Here is a 10,087-nt window from a genome sequence, read left to right on the forward strand (position 1 = left end):
GCTCCCTGGTGCCGTGTGCGTTGGCTGCGTTGACAACATATTTTCTGTGGGTGGAGCTGCAGCGTACTTCAGAACTCGAGCCGCGCTGCTCCCGCCCAGAGCCCGGGTTGATCTGCCCCCGAGTCCTTCGCTGCCTCCCCGGGCAGAGGGGGGGCAGCTCTTGAGGGCAGGTTGCCCCACGTGCCGCCCTGCTTGCCCACCCTGCCTGGCCTTAAGCTGGGTGAGACTCGTCCCGTGCCGCTTCCAGGTCTGGTGTCTCTGCAGAGCCTGATGATTTTAGTGAAAAAGAAACAAACCAAAACATTTAAAACCAAAACACCAAGATACGGAGCTTGGCGGGGAGGGACTTTCAGATGCTGAAGAAAAACGGGGCTGCCTTTGGTTTCAAAGCGGGGAAAAACGTTGGGGTTTTTTTTCTTTTTTTTTTAAACAAAAAACCCCGCTGTGCTGTGACATCTGTTTCTCTAAAACAAAATCTATTCCATCTGCATTTGCTTTAGAAGAAGAGTGTTTATCACTGCAACAAGTGCAGACTCCAGTTCCTATTTGCCAAGGATAAAATTGAACACAAGCTGCAGCACCACAAAACTTTCCGAAAGCCCAAACAATTAGAAGGGTTGAAACCTGGCACCAAGGTGAGAAATCCACGCTCGCAGCAGCCCCGTTGCCTCAGGAAACACCCGCAGCAGTGGGTGGGGAGTTCCCAAGGGCTGCAAGAGAGACGTTTGCTTCGTCTGCATCGCTTAAACCGCCCTCCCTGGGACAGAAAACCGCTTTATTCTGCCCAGTTTGTGTGTGATTAGTTACAGGGATGCTGGGAGGGACGGGAGCGGCCGCAGGTGAAGGCGCCCGGACGGGGTCTCCGGGCGCTGGGCACAAACGGGCGGTTCTGGGGCTCGTGTGTCCCCTCGGGGGCCGCCCTGGGTGGCCCCAGCACGTCCCGGGGCGCCGCCGTGTTCCGGGCGGGGGGTCGGAAAGACGGAGGAGGCCGGGCTGGGCTCGATCCCTCCTGTTTTAGGAGCCACGGGCGGGTGTGTTCGCTGCAGGTGACGATCCGGGCGTCGAGAGGGCAGCCGCGGGCGGTGCCGATATCTGCCAGCGACGTGCCGCAGGGCCCAGGGCAGGAAACCACCTCGCTGTCGTCTGCCGACCCCCAGCCCATCTTCCTGTACCCCCCCGTCCAGAGGAGCGTCCAGAAGAGAGCCGTCAAAAAAATGTCAGAGCCTTTTGCTAAATGTCACCTTTAACAGATTTTTTTTTGTGTGTGTTCTGAAAGGGAGCGTAGTTTGTAATGCCGCAGCGACGGGCCGGGGGGTCCTCAGCACTGGGCAGCTCTGCCTCACCCGCTGCCGAGGAAACGTCACACCCAGAGGGTGCTGCTCCCCCAAACTGCTCCGCCCGAGGCTGGAGTCAGCTGCTGCTTTTATAGAAACAGTGGCATCTCATCGGCGCGAGGGCTTTATGCCCACCCTGGGTCCTGCTGCTTTGTCTTCATATTTTTTCTGGGTGTTTTGTGTGTTTTGTTGGGTTTTTTTTAAATTTATTACCCCTTCGTAAATCCTCCTGACTACAGCAAGTGGGAAGTGCTCAGCCTGGCACCGGCGCACGGCAGCCTCCTGGGGTGCAGGATGGGACTAGTGGGGCCTGCAGGGTTCCGGAATTCTCTGTCCTGATGACCTGTGGCCCCGGGATCCCTGCTCAGGCCCTGACGAGACCGTCCCTCTCCCCGCAGGAGCGTCCTGGGCAGACAGACCTGCCTGGAGTGCAGCTTCGAGATCCCCGACTTCCCCAACCACTTCCCCACCTACGTGCACTGTTCGCTCTGTCGCTACAGCACGTGCTGCTCCAGAGCCTACGCCAACCACATGATCAAGTACGTGGGGCTCTGAAATCCCCCCGGCCCGAGCGCAGCAGCCCCCCGGGTCTGTCCGTCCGTCCCCCGGCAGCGGGGGGTGGCCTGGGCTGGCCCTGGGGGGCCGCGGGAGCGGCGGCAGGGTCTGTCGGCGCGGGCGGGGGCTCTCGGGTGGGCCCGGGGCTCGTGGTGCAGCCACGTGCTGCTGCAGGAAACTCAAGTGTTCACCCCTCCTGGGATCTCCTGAGAAACCCTCGGATTTAATAATTTAAAGATTTTCAGAAGGGGGCGGGGGGGAATTATGCCGTGCTTGTCCAAGCCTGCGGGTCTGTACGGGACCGTGGAGAGACCACAGAGCGGGATGGCAGAAGAGTTACTCCAAACTCTGGGCACTTCGGATGTTCTGTGCAGGCGTTTTTATTCAGACACAGAGTTTTCATTTTCTTGAACACAAGACTGGCAGACAGAATATCACTAAAACCAGGACTGGGTCTGTCTCTGTAAATGTGCTGTATTTCACATGGATTTATAGCTCTTCAAATGCCCAGAATAATTCTGACGTTTAATAAACTCTTTTTTTTTTTTTGTCTTCCAGCAACCACGTTCCTCGGAAGAGTCCAAAATACTTGGCTTTGTTTAAAAACTACACTGCCTGGTAATGGAAACTTGTCGTACTCAATCCCCTGGGACTCTTAACGTGCATCCCCTCCCCGACCTTCCAGTTCCGCTCTCCCACAGTTGCTTCTGAAGAAGCTCTTGTGTGTTTTGTGCCCCCCATGAAAACCTGTGGACTGGGGGCAGTGTGTGGGGAGTCCCTTGGCTGGGGTGGGGACAGGGGCTGTGCGTGCTGGGGGTGACACCGCTGTGTCCAGCTGTTAGTCCGGGGGTGTCCCCGTGTTTTACACCCGGTACTGAGCCCTCCCCTCTCTCTGGTTTCCTCCCAGTGGTGTCAAGCTGTCCTGTTCCTCCTGTCTCTTTGTAACATCCGAGGGCGACGCCATGGCCGAGCATCTGGTCTTCAACCCATCACACGAGTTTAGTAACATTATTTTCCGAGGTGAGAGTTTGAAAAGGAGCGGAAAAGTCGCGAGACGTTCACGCGGGACGTCAGTTCATAGGCTGCGGGTCAGACGCACCTTTGTTCAGCGCCGGGCTGAGCACTTAGTCCCGAGTTCTTCAGGGACCTTCTGGAGCCTCGTTGTCCTGGAGATGGGCGAGTTAAGCCTGAGCCGGGCTGGCTCTGCCGGAGCCGGGTCCCGGCGAGGCCGAAGGCTCCAGCGCGTTCCCCTCTTCCCCCGGGACGCCGTTGTCCCTCCCTGACGCGGGGACTCGCGCAGCTGCTGGGTTTGAACAGGCCTAAAGCGGGGAACCGCGGCCCCTCGGGCCCTGCCCAGAGCTGAGCTTTCCCAGGCAAGCTCCCCCCGTTCGTCCGCACGGACGCGGGGTTTTGCCGTCGGGGGCTGGCGAGGGCGGGGGGGCTCGGACACAGAGGGACGCGGATCCTGGCTGCGAGAGAACGGGGCGGGGGGCGTGTGTGCGCACTCAGCTACAAATGGTTTTTGTTGTTTTGTTTCTCCTGACAGGGCCTGCTTGGATGTCCCATTCCAGGTAAACTGTTTGTAAACGCTGATCTCAGCTTGTGGGGTTGGGTTTGGGGTTGGTTCGTTCCCTCCACACCTTTATTTCCTGGGTTTTAAGAAGGTCCCGTGTTCTCTCCCCTCAAGGCACGCTCAGCCCCAGGACAAAAGCATGAAGAACACCTGCCCCGCCTATTCCCCAAGTAAAGCTGCTACTGTGAAAACAAAGTCTGTGTTACCTGCGAAGGACGACCTGGAGCCCGAGCTGGCCCCGGCAGCCTACGCCCGGCCGCTGCTCTGCCCGGAGGAGGAGCAGTGTTTGAATCTCGATGCGCAGGAGGACGAGCAGCCGGCCAAGGAGCCCGAGCCCGCGGGCAAGAAGGAGCAGCTCTCGGTGAAAAAGCTGCGCGTTGTACTGTTCGCTCTGTGCTGCAACACGGAGCAGGCTGCGGAGCACTTCCGCAACCCCCAGAGGCGCATCAGGCGCTGGCTGCGGAGGTTTCAGGCTTTCCAGGAGGAGAACTTGGCGTCGCTGTCGGAGGGCAAGTACCTCAGCTTGGAGGCTGAGGAGAAGCTGGCGGAGTGGGTCCTCACGCAGAGGGAGCAGCAGCTGCCTGTGAACGAGGAGACTCTCTTCCAGAAAGCCACCAAGCTCGGCCGGTCCCTCGAGGGCGGCTTCAAGATCTCCTACGAGTGGGCCGTGAGGTTCATGCTGCGGCACCACCTCAGCACACACACGCGCCGGGCCGTGGCCCACCCCCTCCCCAAGGACGTGGAGGACAACGCCAGCTGCTTCATCGAGTTCGTGCAGCGGCAGATCCACACCCAGGACCTGCCCCTCTCCATGATCGCGGCCATCGACGAAATCTCCCTCTTCCTCGACGTGGAGGTGCTGAGCAGCGACGACCGGAAGGAGAACGCGCTGCAGACGGTGGGGACCGGCGAGCCCTGGTGCGACGTCGTCCTCACCATCCTGGCCGACGGCAGCGTCCTCCCCACCCTGGTCCTCTTCAGGGGCCACCTGCAGCAGCCCGCCAACGTGCCCGAGTCGATCATGCTGGAGTCCAAGGAGAACGGCTACAGCGACGACGAGGTGATGGAGCTGTGGCTGTCCCAGGTGTGGCAGAAGCACACGGAGTGCCAGAACAGCAAGGGCATGCTGGTGCTGGACTGCCACCGCACGCACCTGTCCGAGGAGGTACTGTCCCTGCTGAGCGCCTCCAGCACGCTGCCCGCCGTCGTCCCCGCCGGCTGCAGCTCCAAAATCCAACCTCTGGATGTTTGTATAAAGCGGACTGTGAAAAATTTCTTGCATAAAAAGTGGAAAGAGCAAGCCAAGGAGATGGCGGACTCCACGTGCGACTCGGACATTCTCCTGCAGCTGGTGCTGTGCTGGCTGGCGGAGGTGCTGGAGATCATCAGTGACTCTCCGGAGCTGGTCCAGCAGTCCTTCCTGGTGGCCAGCGTGCTGCCCGGCCCCGACGGCACGGCCAACTCGCCCTCGCGCAACGCCGACATGCAGGAGGAGCTGATCGCCGCGCTGGAGGAGCAGCTGAAGCTCAGCGAGGAGCCGCAGGAGGCGGCGGCCGCGCGCCCGCCCCGCGCCCCGGCCGAGGAGGCGGCCGACCCCGAGCTGCTGCACCAGCTCTTCGAGGGGGAGAGCGAGACGGAGTCGTTCTACGGCTTCGAAGACGCTGACTTGGATCTGATGGAAATCTGAGCTCTGATCTGCGAACCGGGATCCAGAAGGGTTATTTTTTAAATAAATGTTGGATGAGACCATTACACTTCCCTGTGGATTTGTGGGTTTAGGAAATTCGTAGGCGATCACTCAGATAAATAGCCATTTATGCTGTTCATTTATAAGTTTTGTGCTTTTTTAAAAGAAAAAATCACTGTGTTGGTATTTTCTGAAAATATATTGTGGGTGAATATTTTTGCGTTTTCTTTACCTCACTGTATCATAGTTTTCTGTTTTTATTGTGCAGAAATGTTTTGAATTATACATTGTCAATGTGACCATTTCTAAAGAAAGGAGAAAAATATGTAGCTAATGAACCAGTATATAAATCTTTTTGGTTGTCTTAACACAGATTTTTTTTTTCTTTTTTTTTTTTTTTTTAACACTTGACCCAGAGATTTAGGTTTCTGTGGAAAACTTAGGTATGACTTACTGCTCTAATTGTGTGAACCTTCTCTGATTGGCCATTAAGATTTGGGTTTGGTTTGGGGTTTTTTTGTTTTGGTTTTTTTTTTTCCTTTTTTTTTTTTTAAAAAAAAAAAAAAGAAGAGTAATTATTTTGCTTGTGACTTTGGATGCGGGGTAAAACCGCAAGTGAAAGCGTTTTGCTGCCCGCTGGGGGCCGGTGCTGGGCGGGAGCGGCCGTTCCTCCCCCCGGCCCCCCCCTTGCTCCAAAGAGTTACTGACAGAGGGGCCGCGGGGGGAGAGGGGGGTCGAGTCCTCGCAGAGGGGGGGGGCGTCAGGACCATGAACCCGCTGACCTTTAACTCCCAGTAGTTGATAAACCCGCTTCAACCAGTGGCATCAGACACTACGTTCCTTAGAATTAGAAATCTGATTTAACGAAACAAACTGTGACGTGCACAAAAAGAAGACGTTTGTTTTTATTTTTCACTGCCAGCTTAAATTTTTCTACAATTTGCATGTTTGAGGGTTTTTTAATTGTATGTATTATGGTATAAACGGAAAGCATTTTGACATACAGAATCCAGAGCACCTGCACCTTTCTGTTTCCATAGAGGTTTTGTGAACCTTCCCTATTACCGAAGGAAAGCAGGAGGCAGCATGTGCAGACCTGTAAATGGTTCATCTTTAAAATGTACATAAGTGGAACATTTAATAAAACCAGGGAAATGGATTTATAAACATGTGTTTTTATTCTGAAGAACTCTTTCACTCGCGTGCTACCCCGAACGCTGAACGAGGCGCAGCCGGGCCGGAGCGCGGCCGCGGGGTCCCTCACCCCGGGGTGGGGGGGACGTGGTGGGTCCCTGGGACCGTAATTAAATGTTTGTGTCATTAACACCTGAGGCAGTTCTGTGCCATTTGCATTTCCCCAGCCCTCCCCGCCCTTTCACCAGGCCCTAGGCTCAATGGAACAACCTGCTCTCCGCAGTGAGATTTTTTTTTTAAAATAAAAGTCTGAAAAATCATTAATAAAACTCTCCTGAACAAATACTTCTGGTGTTGTGTGTCTCGGGCAGCAGTAAATACCCCTCGGTATTCTTTACAGGTGGATTTTGCTGCGGCACCAGCAGCTCCGGGCCGGCGGGAGGGGGCGGAGCAGCGATTGTTCATTATTTTATTCTGTCACCCAGAACGCGCCGGAGCCGCGGACATCACCCCCCTCCTTCACCCCTCGGCGCTCTCGAGCCTTTAACGGGCCCCGAGAGCAGCGGAACGTCGGCGGTCGAGGCGCCGCTGCTGCTACCGGGCACAAACACCTATTTTTTTTTTTAAGCAGAAAACAGCATTAAGATGCGGTTTTGTTCTGGCCACGGGAGGATTTTAAGGCTGACTGAGGCTTTTGACCCGCCCAGCTCAGAATTCTCGGTCGCCTGCTCAGAATTCTTGGTTGCCCGGAGCCCAGCCCGACGCCGCACCCTGAGGCTGGACCCAGCCGTTACCCAAACGCTGCCGATCCGGCCCCAAACCGCAGCCCTCGCCCTGCAGATTTTTCTTGCGTTCAGGCCAATCCTGACACAACTCCAATATTTCACTTCAGGTTCGGTGACGGGTGCTGCCCCCTCGGGCCGCCTGGTGCTGCTCAAACCCCCAACTCAAAAAACTTTTTTTTTTTTTTCTCCCCAGAAAACAACAAAAGTGGGTTGGGTTTTTTGTTGTTTTTTTTTTTGTTGCCCTTCTCCAGCAAAACCAAGGGCTTGCAGCCGTTAGTAACCAAAAGCTGGAGCCTCCCCCAAACTCCGTCCCGAGGGCAGCACAACACACAGACTCGTCTGAACGGATTTATTTCGTTTCCAAATGGGGTCAGGCCGGCGCTTGGGAAGCGGCGACGGATTTACAGCGGGTGCAGAGGGCGGGAAGGCGGCGGCGTCACTCGAAGCCACTGCAAGAAAACGTTTCCATAAGGCCGGGGCGAGGCACAACCCGGATGCGCAAAATCGGGGGGTTTGGCGTTACCAGGCGCTGACGGTGGGGGGAGCGTCCACAGACCCCCCCTCCCGCAGGACCCCGCCCCGAGGAAAGGGGCGAGCGGAGCCCAGAGCCGCCTCCCGGGGTGGAAGAATTCGGGGGACGAAGGACGGGGCAGGAGCTGAGGAGCCCCGCGGGTGGTACCTGACGAGGTGAGCGATGTCCCAGTTGGCCTCCAGGGTCAGGGGCCCCTCCACCTCCACACCCTTCTCCGTCGCGATCGCCACTTCGTACTGCGGAGAGAACGGGGACGGGGCTCAGCAGAGCCCGAGACGGGCCCTGCGAAAGCTCTGCCCAGCGTCACCGAGAGCCGTGAAAGCAGTCTGGCTTAAGGCGGTTTTGCATTCAGCGACGTTTCACTGTTTCCCTGGGGGGCAAGCTCATGGAACTGGACACAAACACTTCCCAGAGCTCCGAGATCGCAGCTTCTGGATGCTACAACTGCGGGGACGGGAGAAGAACCACCAGGTCCGAGACGAGCATCACGTGGACTCAAACGCCCCTCGGAGGCTGCGGAGGACTCTGCTAACAGCACCCCCCAACGCCCCCCTCTGCCAGCCCGGGACTTCCCACAGGGACCCCGAGATCGGGGCCAGGAAACAACCCGGGGTGAGGCCGGGCTATCGGCCCCAGGCGCGCGGGCACGTACCCTGTTGAACGACCGAGCGTCTCTGTAATACAAAATTTTCATGCAACGCTCAATCAGGTCGCGGGCCTCCTCCTTTGTCAGGCTGGATTTCTTCTCCAAGACTTCTCTCATCAACGGCTGGGGGAGAAAAAATAAAAATCCAACAGCTCAACAGCTGCGTGCCCCGGTGCCGAGGCGGCTTCAGCAGCAGAGCAGGAGCGAACTCTACCTGAGCCAGGTACGCGCCGTAACCCGTCGCCAGCGTCGAGGCTTCGTAGGCCACACCGAGCATGTCCACGTAACCTAGGAAACTGAGGGGACGGGTCCGTCAGGAAACCGAGGGGATGGCCCGTGAGCGCGGCAGCTCGGGGCAGGGCGGCGCCGCGGAGGAACTCGGCTCCCGAGCGGCTGCGCCCGGCCCAGGACCCGCCGGAGGCTCCGCGCCACCCGGCCTCGCTCACCTCTCGCCGCCGTAGTAGCCGCCGATGACGACGGTGTTCCAGAGCGGGTTGATCTTGGACCTCCGGTTGTACATGACCCGCGTCAGCCAGGAGTGAATGGCTTTGGGGCTGTAACTGTGCCCGTCGCCCAGCAGCTCCTCGTCGATTCTAATTTAGGGAGGAATTTCACCCAACTAAGAAAAGCCGGAAACCACCCGGAGGAGAGAGCAGCTGCCGCCCGGCAGGACGGGGGCCCCCCGCTCCCCCCCGCTGGGTGTTCAGAGACTTTCCAGGTGAATCAGCCAAAGGCTGCAGAGAACAACCGGCGCCGATTCCCCGCGGGGTCTGGAAAAGGGGCTTGTGCCAAAGGGGCCGTCAGAGCCCACGCGGGATTTCAGCTCAGCTTTAGCGCAGCTCAGCCAACGCGTTTAATTCCGGTTCAGTCCTCCGAGGGCCGGGAGGAGGGAGCGGCCCAGCAGGACCCCCAGCGCGGGCAGAGCCGGCGGAACTTACACCATCTGGTCGATGATCTGCTTGAGGTACTGGAAGTCGGCGTAGTCGCCGGAGGCGCCCAGCATGGTGCTGTCGTTCACCTTGAGGAGCCGGGAGATGCTGCGGAACCGGGCGAGGGACCCGTAGGAGCCCATCATGTCGGCCGCGATGATCACCCCCCCGGAGAACTTGACGCCCAGCACCGAGGTGCCCGTCACCATCGGGCTCCTGGAAACACGAACGTCAGCGAGGCCCCCGGACACCCCCCAGGTCCTCAACCCCCAAACGCGCCCCCTCGCTCCCCCCCAGCGACATTTCCTCCAGCCCAGCCCCTCCGCTCCCCCCCCAGCCCTTCCGTTCCCCCCCCCCAGCCTCTCCGCTCCCCCCCCAGCCCCTCCGCTCCCCCTCTGCACCCCCCCCAGCCCCTCCGCTCCCCCCATCTCCCCTCAGGCCCCTCCAAACCGTCCCGCCCGGTGCCGCACCCCCAGGCGCCCCCAGTCCCGCTCCCCCCGGCCCCTCCCGCGCTCACAGCGTCCGGGTGAAGGGCAGGAGGCCGGCGGCGGGGCCGGCCCCGCCGGGGATGTACGTTTGCCCCGGGGCCGGGCCCCCGGCCCAGAACGGCGGCGGCGCCCGCGCTCCCCCGACCTCCATCTTAGTCACGGTGCGGCCCGCGCTGCGCAGGCGCGGCGGAAGCGCGGCCGCTGCCGGCCGCCGTAGGGAGGGGCGGGGCGCCGCCGTGGGCGTGACCAGAGCGGGCAGCGATGGCCGGAGCTGGGCGCCATCTTGCGTGTGGCGGAACCGCCTCGGGGCCGGAGGCCTCTCCTGCGCCGCGCTGGATCCGGGGATCCCTCCGCTGTCCCCGAGGGACCGGGGGCCGCAGAGAACCCTCGGGGGGGCGGGCAGGGGCCGGGACCGTCCCCGCCG

The 10,087-nt window shown here is 59.2% G+C and overlaps 2 protein-coding genes across 11 annotated transcripts in view; one reads left to right on the top strand and one right to left on the bottom strand.

The window, feature by feature from the left end:
- Positions 1-6,308, top strand: part of POGZ (pogo transposable element derived with ZNF domain) — a 34,480-nt gene extending 28,172 nt beyond the window's left edge. For 9 of the 10 annotated variants that reach the window (XM_074929363.1, XM_074929362.1, XM_074929367.1 and 6 more), the window contains 7 exons: positions 501-635; positions 1,047-1,216; positions 1,733-1,873; positions 2,448-2,507; positions 2,797-2,909; positions 3,436-3,460; positions 3,577-6,308. In XM_074929363.1, coding sequence (XP_074785464.1) covers positions 501-635; positions 1,047-1,216; positions 1,733-1,873; positions 2,448-2,507; positions 2,797-2,909; positions 3,436-3,460; positions 3,577-5,149 — 2,217 coding nt within the window. In that variant the 3' untranslated portion in view covers positions 5,150-6,308. The remainder of the gene's footprint in view (positions 1-500; positions 636-1,046; positions 1,217-1,732; positions 1,874-2,447; positions 2,508-2,796; positions 2,910-3,435; positions 3,461-3,576) is intronic. The other variant, XM_074929364.1, reaches the window with a different exon arrangement.
- A 1,095-nt stretch (positions 6,309-7,403) lies between these two features.
- On the bottom strand, positions 7,404-9,849 carry PSMB4 (proteasome 20S subunit beta 4). The gene is made up of 7 exons (XM_074929373.1): positions 9,693-9,849; positions 9,185-9,391; positions 8,693-8,839; positions 8,461-8,542; positions 8,253-8,369; positions 7,748-7,836; positions 7,404-7,517 (listed from the first exon to the last, which is right to left on the bottom strand). The coding sequence occupies exons 1-7, from the start codon at positions 9,812-9,814 to the stop codon at positions 7,505-7,507; spliced, it is 777 nt and encodes a 258-aa protein (XP_074785474.1). The 5' UTR covers positions 9,815-9,849; the 3' UTR covers positions 7,404-7,504.
- Between the last annotated feature and the right edge of the window lie 238 nt (positions 9,850-10,087).

The sequence above is a fragment of the Athene noctua genome, chromosome 29, assembly GCF_965140245.1.
Source record: "Athene noctua chromosome 29, bAthNoc1.hap1.1, whole genome shotgun sequence".
NCBI lineage: Eukaryota > Metazoa > Chordata > Aves > Strigiformes > Strigidae > Athene > Athene noctua.